The sequence below is a fragment of the Lepidochelys kempii genome, chromosome 21, assembly GCF_965140285.1.
Source record: "Lepidochelys kempii isolate rLepKem1 chromosome 21, rLepKem1.hap1, whole genome shotgun sequence".
NCBI lineage: Eukaryota > Metazoa > Chordata > Testudines > Cheloniidae > Lepidochelys > Lepidochelys kempii.
In genome coordinates this window covers 10,262,930-10,290,414 of record NC_136400.1, presented here as the reverse complement: position 1 = coordinate 10,290,414, position 27,485 = coordinate 10,262,930, and the positions used below count along the sequence as shown (strand labels likewise).

Sequence of the window (27,485 nt, the reverse complement as noted above, 5' to 3'; positions counted from 1 at the left end):
GGAAGAATAGGGCTGAGCTGATGCCAGGCAAAAATAGAGGACATGGCTGTTTGAGTGTTCCCAGTGGCTGGGTTGCTGTGTGGCCTCTTGGTACCATTCCTGCTTAACTGGCTTGGCTACCCCCTTCCCGGGCTTTGGCCCAGGAGCAGTGGCCAGAAGAAAGGGGCATGGCTGGGGTGCCTTTGTGATCCAATGATCCCTGGCTGCATTAATGACCCTTGGGAGGGCCTGATGTAATAGAGTATCCCTGAGGCTGCGCTAAACTACATCATGGTCTGTGATGGGATCAGAGAATCCACACAAAGCTTCTTTGCTCTCCCGCCCTTATTGGGTGCAGCCAGAACTTTTTGGATACATAGAGGATGATGTAGGCAGGCACATCAAAAGATCTCAGGCCACTAAGTAAGATGGCTCTGAACCACACTGTCACCACACGCATATATGGGTGGTAGATATAGCTGGGGTGCTGTTTCCAGCTCTCCCATGGGCTCTCTCTGTGGCCTGGGGCACTTAACCCAAGGGTAGCTAGTTTCTCCACCTGACCTAACTTTGCAGAATAACGTGAGATTCTTGGATAGAAAGTGCGACTGGTGAGTAAGTGCAAACCAGCCTTATTTGAGGCTTCTCCGTTGCTTAGCAGCATCGTTTACATCTTCACAGAGCTTCATATGATTGGCTCAGTGCCCTTCCTGCGGTCAGGGCATGGCTCTCCCGCACTCAGCACAGTACTCTGGGGTGTGGGAGAAAGGAGTGACAAGACACTTTCAAAGCGCTTCACAACCTTTAATTAATCCAGTTTCATGCTCCACTTGGGAGGTAGGTCAGCAGCTTATCCCCATTGTATAGGTGGGGAAACTGAGGTGCAGAGCCAGGCTGCAGAGTTAGGAACAGAACCCAGGTCTCCTGCTCTAACCACTAGACACGTTGCTTCTCTAGAGCAATGGTTCTCCACTTTTTCCATACAGGGACACACCATCTAGCCAGGGTCATGCTCCATTTAAAAATGTGGGAGGGGCATGGTGGTCATGACCCCCGGGCACCAGTTCAGGCTGTTGGGTTGAGAACCCCTGCTCTTGGTAAGTCGCTCAGAGGCTTTGCAGCCTTGGTGTCCTCCTGGGTTCAGGGCTGCTTTTGGATCCCCTTGGACTGGCCTGTAATGTGATTGTTTCATCCGTGGCTCATCCACAGGCTGTGACTTGGCTGACCTCACTGCAGTGTTCCAGTCCTTTGAAAGGCCCAGGCTGGATCAACTCAATGTGCAGTCTTCCAGGTTGTGCTTGAAAAGAGCCCAGGACAGCTGGCTCAATGCAGCAACCGCAACAGCCCATCTCCATGGGCTGAGTCACTTTGAGCACACGACACCGGCACCCTGATCTCTGCACTGGCTGCCAATTTGCTTCAAAGGGGGCCGGTCATGATCTAGAAGGCCCTATGCCAGAGAGGGGTCTGAGTTCTTTGAGTGTGTCGTCCAAACAGTGGATACGGGAGAATTGGAAGATATAACTTTTTAAAAGCCTTAGACAAAGTTCCTCCCAAGAGGCTATTAAGGAAGCAAAGTACTGTCGGAGATCAGAAACAGGCTAAGAGACAGGGAACAAAGGATAGCAATCAGTGGTCAATTTCCAGTGTGGCAGAAGGTTACCAGCAAGGTGCCTCAAGGTTCCATGCTAGGTCCAGTGTTTTTAAATATATTTATCACTGATCTGGAAAAGGAGGCAAACAGGAAGAGGAGACAAAGTTACTGATGTTGATCAAGGCTAGAGAGGACTGTGGGGACTCTTACAAAGCTAGGTGAACGGCTAGCAGGCTAGTAGATGAAATCCAGAGGAGACAAATGCAAGGTGATGTGTGCTAGAGGGAATATTTGAACTAGTCCTGCACTTGGCTGAGTCTTAAATGCAACTGTAACCACTCAGGAAAAAGACCAGGGCATTGTTGTGGCCAGCACAATGACAACCTCTGCTCAAGGCACAGTGGTGCTCAAAAAAGCAAACAGAATGTTAGGAGATGTATGGCGTAGGAGACAAAATAATACTGACAATCCCATAATTGCATGCACTGTCCTTGAGCAGCATGTCCCGTCTTGGCCACCCCAAGTCAACAGAGAAAAAGGTCAGTGGAGCTACACTGATTTATACGAGTTGAGGATTTGGCCTAAGGATTCTGAATGCAAATGTATTTGACCAGTGGGATGCAAACAGTGTTCCAAGAACATAAGGGATTCTTTAGTTAGAGCTTTAAAACCCTTTCATCTGGGTCGGCTAAGGAGATATTAGCAATACTGGGTCAAATGAATCCCTGAGCTCAATGGGAAGTGTCACCAAGCACAAATTTGGTCCCAGTGGGCAAAATTTGCTCTCCGTTACACTGCTATAAATCTATTGAGTTTGCTCTTGCTTTCGCTGATGTAAGTGAAATTGGAGTGGATGGAGTTACACTGGTGTGAGAGGAGAATCAGGCCCCTTGACTTTAAGAGAATGAGTCTGGATTTGCAGTGGGGTAAGTGTGAGCAGAAAGTGGCCCATAGAGTCAGACCACCAGCTAACGTACATTGATTGATACCAGCTGGGGATCAGGGCCCAGGGCTACAACGGAATTAAATCAGTTTAAACCAGCTGGGGGGAATCAGTCTGACCCTTTCCCTGCAATGGAGCTACATCCATTTACAGCAGGTGGGGATATGGCCTGTGACATCTGTCTTGACAGCGTCCCTTTAAGGCTGCCAGCCTGGTTCAACTGCCCAGCTCCTGGCTGGCAGTGAAATCATTAAGCCGTTGTTTCCCCTGGAGTCCCTCATGGTTAGTGAATCCAAATAACTTTTTGTTTTCCCCTTCCCGTGCCTGTTGTATTAATTGCTGCTAACAGCCCAACATGGGCCTGACACGCAGAGATAATGCTCCAGTCATCTCAACATGGGTCCCCTTTTGTACATGACACACGTAGCAATCTGTACTAACCCTTTTTTTTGGTTGTTGTTTGCGGTGTGTGTGCCTCTGTGGGGCCATTCAGAGGGTGTTGGATTATATGCATCACCAGAGCTCACGGGGATTCATCAGGCGCTGGGAAAGTCTTTCAGAGCGTCTGGAAATCAGTCACGCTCCTTGTTACTTTGAGTGCAGGGCTTAGGTCTTGTATAGTGTCTCACTTCCTGCTCCAGCCTGTGTGCTGGCCTTGATCTGTTTTTTCTTCCTTAGCTAACATACTTTGCTGCCTTAGCCAGGCCTGTCCTTTAGTGCATTGACCTGACCCCAAGCCAGTTCAAATTAATTGGAGTCTTTCCATTTGCCTCACTGGACTGGGGATCCAGCGTGTACTGCTGAGTTAAATATGTGGAACATCTTTCCGCACCTATCTGGTTCCAACCTGCCTGCCTTTCTGGGTGCTTGATGATTTGAAGCCAGGTTCTTACCTCACTTAAACTGATGTACATCCAGGGTGACTTGATAACCTCTGGCTCAAAACCTGGGTAACTCAGAGCAGAAAGTTTGGTCCATGAACTGTGTTTTGGGCCACAAACAGAATGGGTCTGCTCGGTCTCCATCTAATCCCCAGTGGACATTAGTTTGCAAAAATCAGCGTACTGTTCAAAGACATGGCAGGCAGGCTCTGCTCAGGATTAGGAGCGTAGGGGAGCTATTTGTCGACGGTGAGGTGCATTGGCAGAACTGTATGTGTTAAAATGAGGGCCAGGATAGCAGGGGATAGTGCTGCTCAGGACTGAGGGGCATTGGAAGAACTGTGTGGGAGCCCAGGACTGTGGTAACAGGGTGCTGCAGACGAAGAATGAGATGCACCAAAAGAACTGGTTGTGGGAAGCTTGCACTTAGGCTGCCTGAGTGATTCTAACCTCCAGTGCCATCCACTGCACTTAACACCCAAGAGCCTAAAAAGAGAAACTGAGGCACAAAGACACTGGGGAAATGACTTGCCCATAATCACACAGCCTGTCAGTGGCAGAAATGGGAATAGAACCCAGGAGTCCTGACTCCTAGAGCCCTACAACCGTCCCAGACAGGCTAAGGGTGGGATTCGCAAAGGTATTTAGGCACCTAACTCCCATTGAGTTAGGTGCCTAAATACCTTTGCGAGTCACACCCTGAGTTGCCATAGGTTTCACAGGAAATCTATGGCAGGGCAGAGAACTGCAATTGGGTCTCCTGAGTCCAGGGTAGTGCCCTAATCCATGGGCCATCAGCCAGGACTGCACTGTCTAAATGCTGTCAATCCTCACACCTATTGCTGGTGCTAAAATCCACACGAGAAATGTATAAAGCAGACAGACACCATGCCACAGCTGAGCCAGAGGATGAAGTTCAGAAACTGTCTTGAGCCTCGTTTGAATCGTTGTTAGCAACTGGAGTTCACAGCCGGGAACAAATTGGGAGCTGGCCTGAAATCCAGAACTTGTGGTCAGGGGCGGGGAGATGCAAGTGGAAGATGATGCCAAAGAGGGGGCTGAGCAGGGAGGAGGGACATGTAACCGGGGGTTGCCTGGCCTTGCCCCCTGGCTGCGATAGGGTGAGATGTGGGTGCTCCCCCTCTTGACGCCGTCTGATTGACACATCTCCAGCTTGCGAGGTGCCTGCCGAGCCCTTTCCATAGAAAAATGGATTATTCTACAGTCAGATTAATGGGCTTTCATTTTGCAAAACATCTGTCACCGTTAGTTCTGGACAGTGAGCGTGAAATGAGTTTTGACTGCAGAAAGGTTACATCTGTGTGTAATATGTGACTAACATTCCAACGGCTCAGGGAGCAAACTAGTGAATGAGCATTACGCGTTGAAAGAAGACAGGGCCGCATCTGTATGCACAGGAGAAGGGAGTGTGTGGGTGCTGGAGGGGCCTGCATGTGTTTTTATAGTCAGGTTTCCATACCATGCCCTTCGCAGGGGTGTCTGAGCCCCCGTCTGTTGCCAGTGGTACGCACATACGTAGGTTTGAGTCTTGTTCCGAGAGGGGATGTGTGTAGTAGAGGGTGTGGGCGTCTCTCTGCTTCTCTCTCGAGTGATTCTAGGGCTTTCTAAACTTTGTGTTTGCCGCTGGTGTGTTGACAGGTTTGCTTGCCATGTCCGTACCGACACTGTACGGGGAGGGCTGTCAGTGGTTTCTGCCCAGCTATGCGTCACGCTACTAGAATGCATCTGACAACCACAAAGTGGCTGAGAGGGGTGGGGAAATTCCAGGATCAGAAGCCTCATTTTTCAGATGAGGGACACGGAGGTACAGCGAGTGGAAGTGGCTTGCCTGCAATCACACAGCCTGTCAGTGGCGGAAATGGGAATAGAACCCTGGAGTCCTGACGCCCAGAGCCCTGCAGTAGCTACCCGACCAGGCCTTCACCAGTAGCGTGCAAAGCGATACGTTGTTTTCCTGCATGCTGGACCCTGAGATGAGGCCAGATAGAGTCACAGAGTTTAAGGTCAGAAGGGGCCACCAGATCATCCAGTCTGATGTCATGTAAATCACAGGCAAGCAAGATCCCTCAGCACCTGCACCTTAAACCCAACAACGGAAACTAGACCAACCAATGACAGCCCCCAGGAGACTCGACTGTTCTGTGCCACAGGCAGAGAAGAGGAGGGACTGAGGCCCCCGCAATGGCAGACAAATGATGTTCTTCTGTGTTTCGATGCACACATTAAATATCTGTACCTATCTGTCTTGTCCCACCCAAACTATCCCATAATGATTTCAGTCCTGACTTCCATTCGATGCTCAAGTATCCCCCCTCCCCTCTTGGTTTCCTTCTCATAGCTGACCTCCTTACCCCTATCCCCACTCCTCTGAAGTGATGAACCAAGCCCTGGGGATGCTAACCTCTTGATGCAATCACATTCCCAGGGCAATGAAACCATTCACATGCCAGCAACATCCCGCCTCCCAACCTCCCCAGAGTCCACATTGCTGACTCCTGTGGTAAAGTGATGGAGGTACTGATCCCGTCCCAGCACTGCTAATATGCTGATAAACTGGGGCACGACATAACACACCCTCATTCCAGCAAAGTTCTGGAGATGCCCATTTCGATTGGATGGATTGATCCCATCTCTAGGTTAAACCCAACAGCTCTTTCCCCACCCCACCGCCTTCCAGCAGCTCCAATGAATAACACAACACAGGCATGCGGAGTTGAAGCTGAAATGTCTTGCATCCTGCTCTGGAGAAGAGCTGGAGGGCTCAGTTTGGTAAGGGTGCCTTTCACCTCGGCATTGCCACTTCTATGCAAGCTCACCTGTAGTCCTCCCAGAGCATTAAGGCATGTTGGGGTGATCATATGGGTAGGGGGACGGGAAGCTTACATGGCTGCTTCCTGTATTTTATATGTTTATGCTGAGGTCACTTAAGTTACTCCAGGTTTATACTGGGGCACTTGAGACCTGAGCCTGGCCTTAGCCTGAAGACTAATCTCTGCCCTGTAAGAGGCGATTATGGAAAACAGATCCACCAAAATGCAAGATCCTTACTTTAGACAGCAGAAACCCTTCTCTGTCTCATCCTTTCCCTTTATTCCCCCGTCTGTACACCCCACTTCCTCTGTAGCCCTACGTTCCATCCATCCACCCACCCATCAAAAAAGCCATTTTTAATGCTTGTATCCATCCCATTGTTCGTTTGCTCATTTGATCTTCCATCCCGCCCATTTCTCTCCATTTAGCCTTATTCCAGATTTCCACCTGCTCCATCCGTCCTCATTTCCAACCCCGACTGATTGCTCCATCATCTTTTTATCCACATTCCCCCTCTCCTCTCGGTTGTCTTTGTTCCCAGTTGGAAGTTTCTCTACGTAGAGGCAGTTGCAGAGGGAAGGGGGGATTAACGTGTCTGGGAAGGGGTTCGCAGGCCTGAGCGCGTTACCTTGTGTCTTCCAGATGTACATCCAGACCATGACGCTGACCATCTCGGTGAGCCTCAGCGCCTCCGTCTCGCTGGGCATGCTGTACATGCCCAAGGTGTATATCATCCTCTTCCATCCAGAGCAGAACGTCCCCAAGCGCAAACGCAGCCTCAAGGCGGTGGTGACGGCCGCCACCATGTCCAACAAATTCACTCAGAAGGGAGGTTTCCGACCCAACGGAGAAGCCAAATCAGAACTGTGTGAAAATCTTGAAACGCAAGGTAACATCCCCTCACCCGCACGGCCAACCTTCCCCGCTGTCAAGGAAACTGGGCCAAGGCTCCTTGGTGGTGCATGGGCTGCCGGTGGGTGACTATGGCTGCTCCATTTGACTCCGCGAAAAGGATGAGCTCATTCCTTTGCAAAGCACTTTGTGGGACCCCTGGGCAGAGGGGTCAGCACAGCGACTAGGCGTCACTCCAGCCCTCAGAATGAGAGAAAGTGCTGTGTGGGGTTTGTGTGGCTCTTCGGCACAAGGGGTGAACGTCACCTGGCACAATACTGCATATTAGCCCAGTCCTGCTTCCGTGGAGGTCGAGGGGCATCATGCCATTGGCTTTAACGAGAGGAGATGGGGGCCCTGTACCAGGCAGCTGTGAAATCCAGGTGTCAGGACACTGAGGAGTTCTGATGTCTGGAATTATGGGCCCAGTACAGCTCCCATTGAAAATCCCTGGAAAGATGCCCACCGGCTTCGGGGGGTGGGGGAAGCGGGATCAAGAGATAAAAGAGCCATGCTTTAGTGGATTCCATCATCCCCAGAACCCCAAGGCAACGGCCTCAGTAGCTAGAGATGGAGTGCAAGTTTCAGATCCGGGTCTAAGCGTCCCCAGAAGCCAGGTGCAGGGACTTGATTTGGGCTGCTCTCTAATTATAGCCTCATAACTGAAAATGCCTTGGCTGGTTTTCAATTTGCGAGGACATATGGATCAGTTTTAATTTTTGAATGTCTTCTCTCACCCCTCCTCCCCCTCCTGCCCTTGGAGCCAGGAGAAGCTGCTTGTTAAGCAGTCAGTCAGTGCCCCTCCCTGCCGCTCTGGTCGAAGAGCCGTCTAGCTGACCTGTCCCGAAGGGCTCTGTCTGGGTTTTCGAAGCTGTGTTTGTATTTCCCATGTTTGCGTACTGGGGCTTCACAGCTTTCACTGACTTTTCTGAAAGCCTTAGGGAGCCCTTTCGGAGCCTGCCTTCACCTAAAACCCCCACAGAGACACAAGTAACCTGTGGTGAGCCACTGAGGTTTGGGAGGGCGGATGGTCATGAACTCCAGACCCAGTGTGTTTTCACTGAGCCACATGCTCATGGACACTCAAGGTGGATAAAATGTATTAGATCATCCAGATTATGCCCCTGGTTCCCAGGTGGGATCATTGCCCCCTCCCATCACAAGAGCCACAACCATAAATTGAGACTAGCGGGCTCCTTCTGTTGCCAGTCTCCAAGGACTAGATGATCACGATGGTCCCTTCTGGCCTTAGTCTCTGATTCTGAACAGGCCATGGCATGAGCTCCCCTTTAGAGGGGGTCCCTGCGAGTCAGGGGTGAGGCACTTTGGTGGTACAGTGAAGGGGAAGCTAGTGCTGCAGCTATGCTGTGGACAGAGGACTCCAATCTCCAGGGCTGTGAATCCAGCGCTAAATTCACTGCATTTTCGGTTTTAAATATCTCCCGGTGTGCTTTGTGCCGGAGCCCTGCTGGACAGGTTGTACAAATCCGTGGTTCTCAACCAGTGGTTTGTGTATCCCTGGGGCTACACAGAGGTCTTCCGGGGGTACATCGACTCATCTAGATATTTGCCTACTTTGCAACAGGCTACATAAAAAGCACTCATGAAGTCAGTACAAACTACAATATCCTACAGACAATGACTTGTTTATACTGCTCTTATGCTATACGCTGAAATGTAAGTGCAATATTTACTTTCCAATTGATTTATTTTATATGGTAAAAATGAGACAGTCAGCAATTTTTCAGTACTATTATGCTGTGATTCTTGTATTTTTATGTCTGGTTTTATAAGCAAGTAGTTTTTAAGTGAGGTGAAACTTGGGGGTACTCAAGACAAATCAGGCTCCTGCAAGGGGTACAGTAGTCTGGAAAGGTTGCGCGTCCCTGGTAAAAATTGACTTAAAAAAGCAGAGCATGGAGGATGACATTGTAGCAGATGAAATACCAAGACTGTCACACTGGGAACTGGTTCATTTTCCTTAAACTCTCTCAAATCTCAAGCTTGGGACTTGTCCCTGGCCCTTTGGCAAATCGACAATTCATCTGAGCTACGAATGCTGTTTGGTTTGTTACCTGTGTGAACCCCCCCAGGCAAATCATAGGTTGTAGATTTCACATAGGTTTGTATTATTCATATTGATGTTATTTAACCTGTGTATCATGATACCACCCCAAAACCACAACCAAGCTGAGTCCCATTGTGCAAGGTGCTGTACAAATGCACAATGAATAGCCTTCCTTTCTATTGTGCATCCCTGTTCTCTCTCTTTCTCTTCTTTCCCTAAAATACAATAGTCAGAAGAGAGAGAGGTTGTCCAGTGGTTAGGGGTCTAGCGTAGGACACCTGGGTTCAATTCCCTTCTGTGCCACAGATTTCTTTTGTGACTTTGGGTTAGTCATTTAGCATTTCTATGCCTCATTTCCCTGCCTGTAAAATAGCATGTCTTTACCTCACAGGGGTGTTGTGAGGACAAATATGTTAAAGATCATGAGATATGGCCCCCATCATAAGACGCACAGCACATGAGGCTTCTATCCTAATCAGGGCTTCTGGCTACTGCTGTAGTATAAATACATTAATAATCTAGTCATTTTTATTAGTCATTTATTAATATTAGTGAATGGGGCCAGGCTGCAAAGATGATCTGGGTTTTACGCTTCCCAAATTTCAGGGGAGTTTGGATCCGGGGATTTAGTTCTGACCCACCTCCAATATAGTTTAAAAACGATTGGCCAGTTGTCTTCCTCTAGTGGCATGATTGTGCAGCATAGTAAACACAGTTAGGCAGCCGTGGGACCATGGCTTGTTATGCTGATCGGTATGGTCTTGTTTCCTTAGACGCCCCGGTCTGTGTGTACTCACCTGTTGTCTCTTGTCATAAAGTGTCCGTCTTTGGGGCCCGGGATGTCGTTTTGCTCTGTGTTTGTACTGCTCCGAGCACAATGGGATTCTGCTCCAGGGCTGGGGCACCTGGGGGGGGGGGCGCAATACAAGTAATAAACAATAAAGTTTCTGTGTTCCCATCTAGGCTCCCTGTAGGTTCAATGTGCATGCAGCATGTGTGACCAAACCCAACAAATACATGGAAAGTAGACAAAAAAAAAATTGGTATGAGTTTTTCCATAGCAACCCTCCCTCTGTTCTCCCCTGGGATGGGATCCCAAGAGCGCTCTGAAGAATAACAGACCAAGGCTAATCCCGGTGCAAGGGCTGATTGTCAGCAGCACTCTATCATTGCAGCTCTCATGGACTTCAGTGGGAGCTTGGGGTGGGTTGTGTGTGCGCTTGATGCTACTGAAAGCCAGGGCTTCCTGCGGTAAGACTCCTGGACCTGCTCCTTCCCTGTGCTGCACCTCAGGTTGCCATTTCCATGAGTGCAAAGTGTGTAAACTGCTACCCCGGCTGCAAGGCACAGCGGTATTCTGATTCCGCAGAGATTTTACACTCGGCAGAGGTGTGAGCGGTACAAGGGAGTGTGGGGGAGGGCAGAATCAGGCCCTCTCTTGTACTGCTGTGCTGTGCATGCCGCTGCAGGCTAGCTGCTCGTAACCATGGTCATATGGTAGAGGTGACGTCTGAGCACAGGCCTGGAAGCTCGGAAAGCCGGAGTTGTAATCCCAGTTTTGGCACCGATTCCCTCTGACCCTGCACAAACCATATAACCTCTCCCTGCCTCTGTTTGCACGGCTGTCATAATACTCGGGTTTTGTGGTTAATGTTGGACGGTGCAGTGTGGCGGACAACAGCTGTGTCTTTATTGCTTCCTTGGCTTGATCCATGGCCTCATATACTCACACCCTGCTATTGTCCGCTGAGCCACACACAGTGCGGTATGGAGACTAGAATTCACCACCTTTGCCTCCAAAATTAGCTCTCTAATTTATAAGGCAAAGAAGAACCCGTGTTAACCCTTGTAGCTTCTTTAAACCCCAGACAACAGAGGCTGAGACAACCGCCAACTCATACACAATTCAAGGAGGACTGCCAAAATCCATTCAGTCATGGGCAGCATAATACTAACCCTCAAGCCGGCTTGGTTGTGTCCTGTCAGACCACAGAGTTGCTTGTGTCCCCCTTATTGTAAATAACAGATGCTCTCATTCCGTGTTGTGATGCCAGGAGCAGGCCTGGAGCATTTCTGGGGGTTCCCTGTCATTCCTGGCAGGAGATAGAGCAGATTGCTGTCGGTGCCTGTCACCTTGCCTCAGACTTGCCGGCAAAGCCATCAAGTGGCATATGGGCCTGCAGGGAGCCCGGGTCGGTTATGACCCCCCAAAGGCCCCACACTTGCACCGTAACAACCATGCTCAGAAAGACAGGGCCTCCCCCACGTCTAATCTCACATGCTCCACTCTGCTCCTGGCGCTTCTCAGCCCTCCAGTGGGCCCCTCTTGTGTCTTTATCCCGTAAAGATAATTGTTAGCCAAAAATAAGCTAGAAACCTACTAATGCTCTTGCTTTGTAAGAGGCACTATAAATCTGTTCTGATACTGCAGATACACAGGGAAAGCCGGTAATGACAGCTCACCAAAGGAGCCGTTATAAACATTATGAACATTATAATGTAGGGCACTTAGCACGGAGGCGCTCCAAGAGGGCTGAGATTTTGTTGACCGATAGCATGGCTGATCACTAGCGCTGACTTTGCTGTCTGACTGTGTGGGCTATTCACAGTGGGGCAGGTTGGGACAAAGGGTTTTGCATTGACTTCAGTGGGACTGCATGGGTGAGGAACTGCTCTCCAGTGGGAGGAAAAGGTTAACAGTCTGGCTCAGGAGGATTGGGGAATGCAGCCAAGCCAAATCTGCGCCTTTTTGGCTTGAATTTGCAAAAACAAGAGCTTTTGTGAGCAAGAAAGAGTCAAAAACTGTGAAATGGGTAGAATTTCAAAATGTGACATTCCACTGGGGCAAAGTTTTCACAGCAAAACAGCCAGGGAATGGAATCCTCCTGTGTTTGGGTGAGAAACCTGCCATTTCGCTAATATTTCATGAGAGGTGAAATCTGTGGGTTGCAACATAACCAGGATAGAAACCATAAATATTTTTCCATGCAATTTCATGGTTTGTTTTTCATTTCACCCTCCCTCTCTCCCTATTTGTCATTACTTCTATCTATCTATCTATCTATCTAATCATCTCTTCTCTGTATCTCTGATGTAATGTCTGTCTGTCACACCTGCAATATCTATCTACTTACTCACCCCCTTCCCTCCCCGCTCTCTATGTGCTTTAAACTGATATATCAACAATCTTTGCCCCCCCTTAGGGTTTCGTTATCTGTACCTTCTTTTCTCCGTGGCTTCTGCCCATGCCCCTTCCAGGTTAGAGTCTGAGAGGAGGCTTGGCCAGGATGCCTTAACTAGTGCTAACTGATGTCAGAGTTGTTCATGTGACTTCCCCTTGAGTGGTTTTGGATTGGTCCCAAGTTCCCCTTGTGCTCAGACCCCTCTGATCCTTCCTTTGTGCTGCCTCCCTTGCAGCCACCGAAGTCCGACAGACAAGATTTGTTTTGTTGCAGTAAGGGCCGTTCTGTTCTGTTCTGTTCTGTGTGTGGTTTTGTACCCCTCTCATTGGTGAGGTATCGGAGCGCCTTTCAATGGACTTCTTCTTTGTTCTTTCCCCTGTCCCCCTTTGACTCCCTCCAAAGTCCATTTAGCTGGTTTGTGACTCATCCCCCATTACAGGGTTCCTTTGGCTTTTGTGCCTCTCTCTGCATCCTTGCCTGTACAAAGCACTAGGAGATCCCGGGGTAGCAGGAGATAAGCATTATCAAGATACCGGACTCCAGAAGCTGCCTGTCCTTTAGTTCTTAGCCTCCACCAGCCACAGGAGGATGCGCAAAGTGTGTGTGATCATGTCTCCCTCTAATGGCTCCTCTGTGTGTTACACTAATATCTTGGCTCACCCCAGTCTGGATCCTCTGAACTATATCAAATTGGGTCCCAGAGTCCCTGGACTATGTCCCACTATTCAACATTTGCTCCTAAGATGTTGCTTTTCCATGGGGTTGCCCTGACTTACCCCTTTCAGAGATGCTATTGCCAGAGCAATAAAAATACTTAGCACTGATATAGCATCTTTAACACAAGGATCTCAAGGCTCCATGCAATCACTTTGTAAATAACCCTCCCAACACCCCACTGTGTTAGGTGGTCAGGTACCCGTTTAACAGAGGCACCGGGAGGTTGTGACTCCCCCAGGCTATACAGTGCATCAGTAGCAGAAGTAGGAATAGCATCCAAAATTCTGGACTCCCAGTGTCTGCTCTCACTCCTAGGCCCTGCTCCGTCTCAGGTCTTCCACCCCCAAAACGTGATGATCTATTTTATTGGGGTGGGGGGTTGCATTATGGAAACCAACCAAAAGCAGGGACCCATTGTACCCTCCACTGACCCATAGTAAGAGACAGTCCCTACCCTAAAGAGCTGACAGTCTAAATAGACCAGACAGAATTATTACCCCATTTTACAGAGGGGGAACTGAGGCACAGAGAGATGAAGTGACAGGATTACTCAGGAGCTAGGAACTGACCCCAGTTCACTTTCCTTCCTATGTTTGAGGTGGTGGGCAATGGGAGCCCCTGCCAGCTGTATCTATCAGCCGGCTGGTGGAAGCACACAGCAGTGAGAGACAATGCTCCGTTCTGCAGTATCTCTGGCTCCAATGTGTCTTGCATTTGCAATGTGGGTGCTCAGCCTGAATAGAAAGCTGGCACCGCGGCGTGTCGAGGACAGTCTCAGGAAGCTGATTGCATTATTAATTTGAGGGACGGGAGCGACTGTGGAGTTGTCAACCACGGGAAGGGAGGGCTGTTTTTCATTCTGTCACTGGCAGGTCACGTATCTTTAAATAAACAACAGAATAAATAATTTACAGGGCTTGATTGCAAGCAGATTGGCTATGAAAACATTTCAGCTAACAAATAGCGCTGTCAGCTCTAATTTCTTATGGCCCATCTAATTGTTATCTGAGGATAACAGCGTCTGAAATCTTCAATAAGGTTCATTTGTCAAGGATGCACTGGCACCGTGGAGGGGTGGGGGAGGAGTAAATAAATAAGTCTCTGACTGCCACAATCTGCTGGAGCTGCTGGAGGGAAAGGGCGAGGGGATCCTGGGAAGGCTGAGAGGGAGGGAGCGAGGACTGGATGGACGCCCCCTCGGGAATTAATTGCCATCCCCCATCTCAGACACCGTAAAGCCGCCAACCAGTTGGCAGTGATATCAGCCCAGCCTTAACCATGTAGAAGATGGGGGGAAGTCATGGGAAATCACTGTGGATAAATAAGGAAGATTTAAGGTTGGGTTTTTAAAAACAGTCTCTTTTTTTTGCGGGCATTTACAATATGTGGACACAGAGCACAATCTGCTCTGTTCATGCAATTGGGATGACCACGAGCCTATCTAGACCTGGAAAGAGGTGCTTCTGTCTGTCTATAGTACCTAGGTGTCTTCTGGTATCAAGGTATCTGCCTGTCTGTCTTTAGTATTCTAGGAATTTCTCCCTCTCTCTCTGGTCTTGGCTAATCTATGCATCTAAATGACCTAAACTGCACCTACAAAATGGCAGGAACCAAAAGGGTTGGGGGGGAGGGGCTGTTTAAGAGAGGTCCTGAAAATGGAACCTGTAGTCGGTGACCGTCCTCTCCTGACCTGGTGCCTTCTGTGACAAGCTTTGCCTCCCAGAGACTCGAGCACTGCCCGGTGGGGCTGCAGGTGGGTGGCGAGGAGGATGTGCTCCTCTCCGGTGTTTTATGGGCTGGAGCGCTCATGAATTTTCCCATGGTATCTCTGTCTTCTCCCCTCTTTGTTTATGAATGGTTGCACCCATTCACTTAGGATTATGGTGGCAACATCCAAGGAGCTGGAGGGCTGCACCAGATTTGCATAGACATTTACATATATACATTTTTAATCAGTTGTAAATGTGCAGGCCCCTAATATTTACTTGTGTTTGTGGCAAGCGAGTGGGAACCAGCAGCAGCAGCTCATGCTTTGAACCACCCCTGGAGTTAGCTGGGGAGGCAGCTGTGGGTCACACTGGAGGTCTCCTGAGGGCTGCATATGTTCACTGGGCCACAGGTCGGCCGCTCGTGGGTTAGGTTGCTGAGCAGCACGGGGCGCATCTCGATTTGGAGATCTAAGGCACTGGCCAAGCATGTCTTTGTTCCCCACTCGTGGCCAGCCCACGTGAAAGGTTTATGAATGTGCTAAGATCGTCATGCTAATAGATCTGGCCCTTTAGCTCAGACAGCAGCCAGATCATTGGGGTTTTTTGTTTGTTTTTATGTAGCGGTCCCAGGTTGAGTCCCTGTAGACGAGCCATCTAGGGAAATGAGGTCATGTGCTGGCACCCACAGACGTGCTAGCTGGAGCCTGAAATGGAGGTGATCCTGGTGACTGAGCGAGTGGGGATCTGCACCCTGACTTTACCCTACTTTAAGTTGGTTGTCTTGAGACATGGGAGCCGAGCACCGAACCCTGAGCTGTGTGGGGTGATACAAGCTTCCTGCTCTCTCTCTGCGCTTGTACCCTTCCCCTCCTTCCATCTGACCAATTCCAGCACTGCCATACCCCCCTCAGCGTTACAGCTCAGGCTTCAGGCTCCCAGTCTTGGGTCTGTCAGTTACTGCACAGGCCCCACCTCTGCTGGAGCTTTGAAACAGATCAGAGGGATGGGGGGAGGCTGATGCTCAGGCTTTTGAAACTGACAAAGGAGGGGAGGCTGGTCCACTAGCTCTGATCTTCTTCAAAGGAAGGGTCAGCTCCAGCTTCCTCCAGCTGGAGATATTTCCCCTTAAAGCCGTAATTGAGGGCCGGTTCCAGGGCATATTCATATGAAAGTAATCTCACTGGAGAGGAGAACTTTTCCACAGACACTCTTCTGATTAGAATCCCTCTTGAAATACAGAGCAGGTCACAGACTCCATCCTCTCTCTCTCTCATATCATTTACAGGACAAATAAATAGCCTCCAAATTGTTCCACAAAGGGAGCTGTTTACAGTGCTACCTACATCCTTAGCTTTTAAAGGAAGGGGTTTGAGAAAGGACCAGATCCCTGGCTGGGGTAAATAAATCAACATCACTCTGTCTGAGTCAATGCAACTCTGTTGGTTTACACCTGCTGAGGATCTGACCCAGAGTTGCAATAGTCAGAGCCAAACTCCTTCCAAGTTTGGAAGTCCAGGTTTTGGTGCCATCCCCCGTGCATTGGAGATGGATCAGAACCAAAACCACAGGTCCGAGCTATAGATCTCGACCATGCTTGTGGGCCTGGTGCTGCTCTCACTTACACCAGTTTAACAACAGGGCAACATCACTGATTGAAGTGGCCCTGTTGTTAAACTGAAGTGATTATTCCTGATTTACCCCAGTGTCAGTCAGAGAAAAACCAGGCCCTCCGTCTCCAGAATTGTCCCAATCAAAACCCTGGATCCAAACACTGCTGAACTAACAGAGATTGTTAGCACTTTGGGGCAGGGACCATCTCATTGTACTGGGCTTAGCACAAAGGGGACTTGGCCTCTCTGCACTGCCATGGTACAACTAACAGCAGCAGAATCCAGATCTAAATCCAAATGGTCCCAGTTTTTGTGGCGTTACAGGCTTCATCTGCCACCACAAGACAGCAAAACTGACTCAACAACTTTAGGCAGGGCTCTTACTCTGCTAGCAGGGCAGCTCAACAAGCGAGTCGCGCATCCCTCAGCTGGGTCACACACCCTGCCACCTGCAGAGGCCTGCTTTCCAGACAGGTTCGAGCAGGGAGCTCAGACCTGGGCCCATTTGCAATACAGATCTGGGTGTTGTCTGCAAAATTTGGATCCAGACGCACCTGGGAACTTCCCAAAAGTTCAGCTCTAAAGCTTTGATCCAGCCCCTTCTCTAGTCACAGTGCTCCAGACCTGGAGAGAACCCCCTAAACCCCACGCCCTGGTACCTGAAGGGGGTTCAGTGAAGATGGACTCTGGGGTCAAAGCACATGGAGTTTGGTTCTTTCAAGACCAAATCCCAATTTTCAGGGTATTGCAGAAACCAAAACCGCTCCCCAAGCTTTGCTCGGCCCAAGAGATGATCCCACAGAGTTACATGCCTTGCTTCTCTGCTATCCCATTCCTGCTTTTGAAGTGGAGAGAGGGGAAAGCAAAGGTGATTTTAAGCCACCTTTGTGCTCCCCATATTCTGGGGCCATGTGGAGCTGTGCCCAGCTCCTGGTGTAAATTACAGCAGCCTCTGGGCCCTGAGAAGCGGAGAACAGACATACTGCAGGGGATTCTGGCCATGCCCCTGATCCATCTCCAATGCTGGGAGCTGGGAGCAGGGCTGGGGTAGAGTCCTTACACCATCTCTATACCAGCTGGAGCTGAGCCCAAGGGGAGGGGGGGCTTCTCAGGGATCCAATTCTACCTATTCAAGCAGTGTTAAAGCTCCTTAGAGCAACTGAGAATCAGGCCCATGTGTTCACACTGGAACTTCAAAGGGGCCAATACAGGAGGGATGTGGGGGTGGTGGGGGGTGGCTGGGGGGCTTTCTCTGTCCCCATGAGGTTAATCTGTTACCATAAAAGAAGCAGGTTCCCATTGGGAAATGTCTCTTTAATTACCTGTAACTCATGCAAACTCTGGTGCCCTGAGACCAACCTGGGAAATCATTTGCCTTTTCTTTGGAAATCGCTCACAGTTTAATGCATAAAGAAAAGGAGTACCTGTGGCACCTTAGAGACTAACCAATTTATTTGAGCATGAGCTTTCGGGAACTACAGCTCACTTCATCGGATGCATTCAGTTTAATGCATGTTACCCCCGGCCGGGGAGAGGTGAATTGCTCCGGCTGAGCCTGATTCTCCAAGTGCAGCTGCTCGCTGACTTCTGACTCCACCTTTGCTCACTTCTATTCACGCTACCTGAGGGATTGTCCCCAAAGCGTGGGCCTTCTCTAGGGTCCAGCTCTGCTGCACTTGCTGGTGTGTTTGGGGAGGGGAGGGATACAATGGAGCCAAGGTTTTGCCCACTGCTGCCCACTCACTCCCTGCGCACCTGCACAGGAGTGGGAGAAGGAGCTGTTTTCATGCCCCTATCTCCACGTGATCTTTGGCAATGCCAGTGGCCCACACAGGAGAGTTAGAAGCTGGGTACAGCCCACTCCTGCCTTATTCTGCCCAGAGGGCTCACAATGAGCATATTGGCTTTTGTAGTGGGTCTGCTCCAGCTTCAGTTCTCATAAGATCCTAAATCTGAGATGAACTTTTCTGCTTTGGCTGGTAATATTAATAATCTGACTTTACAGGGCTTTTGATGATATTCAAACATAGGCAGTGCTACTTTTCGTTCTGTGTTTGTCCAGCCCCTAGCACAATGGGGTCCTGGGCAGTGAGTGGGGCTCCTAGGCATGAGGGTAATATAAATAAGAAATAATAATATCCATTTTTCAAAGCCCCACATTCACTTTAACTTGTTAATAACAGGGTCCTACGGGTTAAATGGTATTTGGATGCATGGCTTCTTTAAATGTTTGGCTAAAGCTGCTAGTCTGGACTCCTTTTAAAACCCCCTTGTCTTGGGAGCTTGGCCTAAAACTAAGAGAGTGATGTTCGCTGAAGGAGTTTGATTCCTGAACTTTTGTCATGGATCAGCACTTGGAGACCAAGCGGCTCATTGTCAGAGGTGCTGATCCTATTGGGCCTGATTCTCTGCTGCCCTTCCCCTTCCACCCATGTCTAGTGGATTGGGAATGCTCCCAAGCCAGCAGGGTAGAGTTTGCTCGCACGTTACACTGCTGTACCTGACTACGCAAGGAGCAGGGGGGCTGAGAAGCCAGCCCGCTGACTTCAGTCGCCGTTCAAGCACCACTCTCATGAAACGCAGGCCATTCGCCTAAGGCACTCGCTCTCCCGGGTTTGTTGTTTTCTACACCTGTGCGGATGAGCTGCCGCGGTGCAAGGCGGAACAGCTTGATGTGAGGGGGTGGCAAGTTGTACACGGTGCAAGCCCTGTGTTGCTTGGGTGCAATGTGCCTGCGTTGGGGGCTTGCACAGATGTAACCTCATTGCCACAACTGCAGCCAGGGCACGTTTCCCTAGTCTAGCCAGACCCGAACACCCAGAGATAGCCCAATTATCTGTAGTCAGGGTTCGTCCAGGTGAGGCTTCCAAACCACTGGCTGCAGGAGGACTGTCTCTGGTTCTTTGGGCCCCACCAGGGTTAGCGTGATGTTTGCTGCTCACAGTCCAGTGTCACAAGGGTTAAATACCAGCTGCCTCCTGCTGGCTGGGAGCTCTGTGGCTTGAGATCCCTGGGGAGTCAGGACATGGGAGTCAGCTGGGATGATTTAGTTGGAGATTGGTCCTGCTTTGAGCAGGGGGTTGGACTAGCTGACCTCCTGAGGTCCCTTCCAACCCTGATATTCTATGATCTCCCTCTTTGTCACTGGCTAGAGTATATCACTGGATCCCGCCTCGTCCTATTTCCCATGAAACCTCCCTCCACTCTTCCCTGAACTCCCTCCACAAACACAGGCACATGTTCTGGATGCTCGTCTTATTCTCTCCCCATCTTTGGCACCTCTGAGACTCCACCCTCTGCATCCTGTGTGGGGCAGGTGGAGGGCGGTCTTCCCCCTGCATCTTGGGCCTTGTAGAACTGGGGCCTCACGGCCTGATTTGCGGAGGTGCTGAACGTCTGAGACTCTCCTTGGGTCCAGCGGGAGCTGAGCACTTCTGCAATCTAGGCCATGGCTCACTGCCTTTGCATGGAGCTGCAGAATTGACCCTGGATGCAGCAGGATGTATCTCTGCCTGGCAGTCTTCAGAGACTCATAGGTGCTGGACCTAGGGGTGCTACCACACCCCCGGCTTGAAGTAGCAATTACAACCCAAATACATGGTTTCCGCCTTCAGCACCCCCACTATAAAAATGGTTCCAGCACCACTGCAGAGACTGAGCCTTATCTCATATGCCCACCCAAGCTGTAGTGACGTAAAGGTCTGTTCAAGGTCACGGTACAGGAAGGCTTCATTAATGATACATATGTGGTTTCTCTCTCCTTCCAGCTCTGGCTACCAAACAGACTTACGTCAGCTATAGCAACCACGCAATTTAACTCCAGCTGATCATAACTACCCCGGGAGGAGTTGCTGGGGAGGAGGAGGAGAAGCTGGAGAGTTGAATCATGTTGCTCATCGCAGGAAGTCGGGGGGTGGGGAAGTTGGATTCGATTGGAAGACGGCATTGTGGGTGCCTAATTCTACTGGCTGGGCTGGTGGAGGATGCTGCTTGGGAAGATGGCCATTAACGTCGGCAAAAAAAACAACCAACCAACCAACATCAAAACACACGCCTCTCGGGAGGAGGAAGAGGAACAACCGACCAGGGTGCACGTACAGTGGGGCAGAGGTGACAGACTTTAATAAATCTTTGGGGGATTTTTTCCTGTATCTTGGAAAAATAAAAAAAAAATGCAGATACCTTTTCCCTTTTCCACAATTTGTGAGATCGTTTGTGGTTGTGAAGACTCTTTCACTTTCTCTCTCTTTTTATTTTGTTCATTTTCCATTTTTCTTTTGTTGTCTTCTTCCTCTGCCTCTCTTCACTTTTTATCTCTCTTTTTCTCCAAGTTCTATGTGTTGCAAAAAAAAAAAATTAAAGATTTAAAAAAAACAACAACAAAAAATTAAAATAAAATCTAGACTGTGTTCAAAGTGCTGATTTCTATAGGTGGTACAATTGATGTATGTGATGACCATATGGATTGAATTATGTCTGCTTTATGTACTGACCAATCAAAAAAAAAAACCCAACAAAAAAACCCCCTAAGTTCAGTGCCTGGATGTTTATGAATTATTCGATGAAAAGTATAGAGCATGATCATTTTTATACGAGGAACTTTCTAATAAAAGACCATGGTTTTGCACTCCGCATTTGTCTTTTATTGGTACATGTCGCTGGCTGGCTCAAGGGAGGCTCTTCAGCTTATCAAAAAGAAGGCAAAGAGGTGACTTGATCGCAGTTGATAAGTACCTGTGTGGGGAAAAGGTTTCTACTAGCAAATGGCTCTTTAATCTACCAGACAAAAGCAGAACAAGATCCAGTGGCTGGAAGCTGAAATGAGATACATTCAGGCTAGAAATAAGGTGCACATTTTTAAGGGAGGTTTATTAATAGGGCTTCTGTTCTTCAGGTTTTGTTAATTTCATGGGGTGTTGATAACTTTGAGATTTATGAAGATGTCCAAAAATCTGGGAGGATGCAAGACTTTTTCCTTGTATATTCTTATACATTGCTCATTACAGCAGTATATACTGTAATGAGTGGTCACTTTGTAATGTTCCCTTGTGTACTTTAACATAGTAACACACTATGTTAAAATGCCGTAGGGAACCTTTAGTACCCACCGCCAACAGGGAGACACATGGATCAATTAATGCACCACACGTTTGTGAGCTCTAGGAATCACATCCTTGTAGTCTGCGTGACAAGCTCTTAGATATTTTTGTCCTGGGGTATTTTATTGGTGTTTCTCCATTAAAACCGAAAAGCCGTACAGTGTGCCTAGGATGCAGTGGATTCTCCAGTATGTGAAGGTGTGAAATTCAAGATCACAGGTGGGATTTTTCAAATGTAACCAAGTGATTTAGAAGCGTAAATTTCAATGGCTTTTGAAGGCACTTCTACACTTTGAGCTGGGGTGTGGTCCCCAGCTCGCTGAGACATACCCACACTAGCTCTGAGCAAGCTAGCTTGCTAAAAATAGGGTCGCCATGGTGGTGTGGGAGGGGCTAGCTCCCCCGAATACATACCTGTCTGTGACACCTGGGGTGTACCCAAGCGCCTGCTTGTGTTGCCACACAGATCAGAGCTAGTCTAGGTATGGCTCCTCGAGCTGGAATTTACACCTCCCGCTGTACCCTGAGACGCGGGGGTGTTTGCAGTTCCCACCCTGGCTCACTTTCTGAAAGATGTGCTCTAGTTCAACCAGCCCTTATCACTCCAGGAATTCCGGGGGGAGGGTCCCTGGCCTGTGGTTTGCAGGAAGTCCGACTAGATGCTTATGAGGGTCCCTTTTGGCCTGGAAATGAGTGAGGTGAGGTGTGGGCCTTGACTGCACTAGTGGATTGAACGGGTTGCAGTTGAAGAGGCTCCACTGAAGTACAAAGCGCCGGATTCCCCTCTCATCCCAATGGATGCTGAGAGGCCCCCTGGTTGGCAGACTCAGTAGAGGCCAAGGATAGGCTGGGCCATGGAGACAGAGCCACCCTCTCACAGGGCCGACTCTAGGGGCGGGCAAGCAGTGTGGTCACCTGGGGTACCCACTTCCAGTAGGTGTCACATCCTGGGGCTTTTTTATTTTTTGTGTGTGCTCTAATTGGCTGTTGGGGGGTTTCCTGGCTCGGGCGCTGTGGCAAAATGACTAGAGCCGCTCCTGTCCTCTCCCTCCATGTGGGATTCCCTCAGAGCAGGGATGAGGCGTGCTGGCAAAGCAGAGTGGGAGCAGCTTGCCCTGACGCTGCCTGCTCTGTAGCCAGACAAGGCCTCCGGCCTGCAAGGCTGTCAACCGGCCCCAGCACTGGGATCAAAACTGCTTCTAATGGCCTTTTCTGCTGGAGCCCCGTGGGCAGGAAGGTGCACGGGGAAATGGTGCCAGGAGAGATGAAGGAAGCGCTTGATGTGTCTGACATGGCTCAGTCAGTGGTGGCTGGTTAGCAATGAAAGGCAAGATTCTAAACACCAGGTTTAGGGAAAAACCACTCTGAGCTTGTAAAGCTGCCTGCAGTGACCCAAGAGCGTGAGGCCCAACCTCAGGGCAGACTGTTAGGAAGCCAGGCACAACCCCCCAGTTGGCTCTGGGTTCTATACAGTTATCAAGTGACAGGTTTCAGAGTAACAGCCGTGTTAGTCTATATTCGCAAAAAGAAAAGGAGTACTTGTGGCACCTTAGAGACTAACCAATTTATTACCAATTTGTTATCAAGTGTAAACTCCTCGGGCACTGTAACAGCTTTAACATGGAGTCACACAGGCCCATGGAGCACTCCGATCGAGTTCGCCACCCACGTGAGCCCGCCTTTGTGATAGCTGATCCCTTACACCAAGAATCACTGCAATATTAAGGTTACAACCCAGTCCCAAAAGACAAGTCACTTACCCCAGGTCAGTTGCTCCTTAGATCTCACACCAAAGACAACATCTGTAGCCGATTTACTAAACTATGTAAAGATTTTGTTAAGTAGGAAAAGGAAATGAGAGTAACTTACGAGGTTACAGCAGGTAAACATAGCCACACAAATGAGTTACACTCTTAAGTTAAAAAAAAAAAAGCTTGCTATTTATAGAAGCTTCTAATGGGGCTTTAGGACTAACCCAGGCTGAGCACTGGGGATCTCTTGCTTATGCCTAAGAAACCTGCTCCCCCCCCATCCCCCCCGGAGTCCAAGCAGCACAGAGACCCAGTTCCTTCTTCTTAGGAGTTTTTATCCCCCTCCTCCCTTGTACTCTGAACAGCAAAGTCAGCTGATGGAAGGAATCCACTTGCATGATGCCTCTTCATTGGGGGAGGGAGGAACCACAAAGGTCTTTTGTCCTCTTTAACATCCCATGATAATCCGTCTGGTGTCAATGAACCTTTCCCATTGGGCAGGATGTAACACCTTCTGTTGGAGACCAGCACTTCACACAAGTTAATGTCTCCCTCCTGTCTGGTGATTTACAGTCACAGAGGCTCATCATACAACTGCTCAAATATTACCTTACGCTGTGAGATACAACTGCTATAAATGAGCTTAATGAATGCAGCAGTTCAGAAGCATTCAATAGTCTAAAGACTAAACACATTCTTATAATTGTAACACCTATGTCAACAATACACATAGATGAGCCAGACCAACCACAGTCATGGTTTTATCGGTGTTCAACTGAAGCACGTCCTACTTGTCCAATCCTGAGTCCCTGCACTGATCCATCCGCTCCCCCCACCCCAGCCTGCCCTGCTGCTATCCAGCACCTCCAGCCTGGGTCATGCCACTCGTGCTGCTATTATGCTGACGTCTTCATGGGTATAAGTTGAGACCAAGCAAATTCTTTATGCTTTTGGGGCAGGTACTCTACCTGGGTAAAGTTTGTGGGGGTAATCAACAGGCTGCACTAGGCAGTCTGTGAGGGCCCCTCTTCGCGTGGAATATACCCCGAGAGTCCTGATCGCTGGGTATTGATGAAAACACACACAGGCGGGGGAGACGGGGGGGGGGGGGTTGACCTTATGGGTCTTAGGGGCTTGGCTATCCGTGGTATGACTATCCCCATCCACAAGTATTTATTTATCTGTGTAGTGCAAATCGGAGTCCCAGTCATGGCCCAGGACCCCACAGAACTAAACAATGGTTCCCCACCTCAAAGAGCATGCCAACTCAATAACCCTCTACAACACATGCATTTCATGGCTATTTCATACTGTTAAAGGGCCATTTGTCATTTATTGACCCTTTTAAAACTATTGACAAAGGCAACACTGTAAAGTGAGACCCAATTGCTAAGAAGGCCTTGTTGAAATGAACAGGTCATAGGCAGCAAATTGTTTGTGCCACCCATTCAGTGCGTACAGAGCCCTTCAGGGTCTGTCTGTGCTGCAAAGGAAAAACCCACGGCTCTGAGGTCCAGAGCCAGGGTCAACTGATGCATGTGGGACTAAAACTCGCAGTGTAGATGGTTGGGCTTAGGCTTGAACCCCAGGTCTGAGACCCTTGCTAGGTTTCAGAGGCCAGGCTCCAGCCCAAGACCAAACAGCTACACTGCAATTTTTTGCCCACGAGCCTGAGTCAATTGACGACCCGTGGCAAGACTTGTTGCCACAGGGTTTTCTTTGCAGTATAGACAGATTCTTGGAGAGTGACGTGGTTTAGTGGATAAGGCACTAACTACTGGGTTAAGAATTATGGGTTCTAGGCTCTGCCATGTCATGGATTAGCTGGGTCTTCGGCAAGTTGTTTAATTTCTGTAGTCCTCTGTTTTCACTCCCATCTGTTGTCTATTTAGACTATAAACTCTTAGGGGCAGAGAGCGTCTCTCACTCTGTGTATATATATAGTAGCTAGCACAAAGGGATGCTAATTTGAGAAGATGAGGATGGTCTGCAAACAATTCAGGGGTGGAGCAAAGGGCTCCTTTTGGTGGCTTGTTTTATTCATACTTAATCAATCAATCCATCAGCTGTCAAATGAATTAGTTTGGACCTGCAACTGAACCTGCCCACAACCTCACCCCTCCTGCGAACCAATGCTGGCCTCTCAAGGGAACAGCTGCGCCAGCGAAGAGGACAGTACGAGAAAGCTTAGATCCACGTGGCCCTTAGAACGCTCAGAAGCAGCTGCCGTTGATTTCTTGGGATCGCTTCTCCCTTGGGGTGTCAGTGCGACTTGGCAATTAATTAAAGACTAAACATTACAAAGAGCTCCGGGGTGACTCTGCTCCTCGTGGCTAGCATTCCTTGTCAGGCACTCCAGCTGAAAGCAGTAGATCAGCAGAGGTGAAAGGGGACAGTGAGGTGGAGAAACAGATGCGTGGAGGGAGAAGACCGGGAAGGGTGAGGGCTTTGCTCATATGACCACCACAGTTATGACTAGAACCTACCATGAGGAGATCACTTCATGCTAGCATAGATTCCCCTGGACTGGGCCTGCAGCCTCTCTTTGTCGCTACTTTATGGCCTGGGCCTGTTTTCCCTTCCTTCTCCAACAGTCACATTGTCTTCAGTCCCAGGCCGGCCAGGGAACCTGTGGAATGTCTGACTTGCAATCAGGCAGTGAGATTGGCGCATATGTAGAAACACCCAAGCTAGCTTTGATTCAATGCGATTAAAGCGAGCACAAATAACAACAGCAATGTCGCTGGGCGGGCCAGTCAGATGAGACATACCCAGGGATGTGGCAGGGTTGTATAGCCCCCCCACTGCCACAGTTTCACTGCTATTGTTACTGGCACTAGCTAAGTCAAAGCTAGCGCGGGTATGTCTACACGACTACAGTGCAGACATACCCTAAATCCCAGTGGTTAGAGACAGCTAGAGCCACGCCTGAGATATTAGGGACTGCGCGTCCCAGCCAGAGAGGCTCAGTGGGGTGCTGGTTGCACAAAGCCAGGTGGCACCAGACACAGAATAAAGCAGCGCTGTTGCAAAGGTAGCAAGCACGGCGCGCTCACTGAACACCACGCAGTTATGGTGCAGTTGGTGTATGCATCGCTGCTCCTGGCCCCTGGCCGTTTCACCGATCATCCTTTCCTCATCTACTGAGGCCCACAGCTCTGTCTTTGTGCTGCACCACCTGGCCCAGTCTGGGAGCACCTCGGGCATAAGTTTTCAAAAGCATTGACAGCCAACCTCGCTTTCGGCAGGTGCAAGCAGCACATTCACACCCCCGCGCCCCCCCCCCCCCCATTTGCCCCTGCGAGTGGGACAGCCACAATACAACTCATACGTCAATTACAGGCATTAAAAGGTGCAGGCAAGTGAACTGTACGTGCTTCCCCAAGGCCCTACCTGAGGTGAGGGGCCCTTGCATGCTAGATTCCTACACCTGGCGGCACTCCCTGCCCCAAAGTGCTCATGGACTAAACAGACATGACAGGAGAAGGCTGGGAGGCTGGAAGGCTCATTATTCCTTGACATATGGGGGACTGAGAGGCAGTGATGTGCCCAAGGCCATAGAGGGAGTCGGTGGCAGAGGTAGGATCGCCTGGGTCCCAGTCCATTCCCTTAATCACAACTCATGCCTCTGTAAAGCAGGCTCCACTGGCTTGCTGCCTGGCCTTGGTCAGCGCACTCTCTTGCTTTACCCAGCTGCTTCTCCTTTGTCCGTGGCTCGTCAGAACTCTCATTAGTGTGTGGAGACGCAATGGCAGGCTTGATACATGGCAGCATTTCCACTGCTGCACACGCTCTCGAAGGGCCCGTCCCTGGGCACAGGAGCCTTTTGAAAGGGACCTTTAGTCCCTGTTCACAGTTAGCACTTTTGTTTCCATTTCAAAAAGGTACACACAGTGTGAACATCCTTTCTGCCAGTCAGGTTCATTAGCATTTTAATTATGTTCTCGCCCCGGGAGGGCTGCCTGCCTCCTGCATGTCTGCAGCTCGTACACAAAGGTGCAATACAATAGTTTTCGCAAAGACTCCATAGGTGGAGCAGTGCCACTCGTCCTGCCTGGGCCTTGCGCTGTTCTTTCCTCACACGTGCTAAGAGCGACCACTGCCCTCACAGCGCCTCCTGCTGGGAGAAGCTGAGAATATGGTAACCACAGCCACATTACTGCGTGTATATAAAGTCTGCTGCAGTTTCCACGGTAAACATCTGATGAAGTGAGCTGTAGCTCACGAAA

General features: G+C 49.6%; 1 protein-coding gene across 6 annotated transcripts in view; it reads left to right on the top strand.

Moving 5' to 3' along the window:
• The window catches only part of GRM4 (glutamate metabotropic receptor 4), a 233,368-nt gene extending 212,330 nt beyond the window's left edge, over positions 1-21,038 (top strand). For all 6 annotated transcript variants that reach the window (XM_073319848.2, XM_073319851.1, XM_073319846.1 and 3 more), the window contains 2 exons: positions 6,872-7,118; positions 20,174-21,038. In XM_073319848.2, the coding sequence (XP_073175949.1) occupies positions 6,872-7,118; positions 20,174-20,223 (297 nt within the window). In that variant the 3' untranslated portion in view covers positions 20,224-21,038. The remainder of the gene's footprint in view (positions 1-6,871; positions 7,119-20,173) is intronic.
• The last annotated feature ends 6,447 nt before the right edge of the window (positions 21,039-27,485 follow it).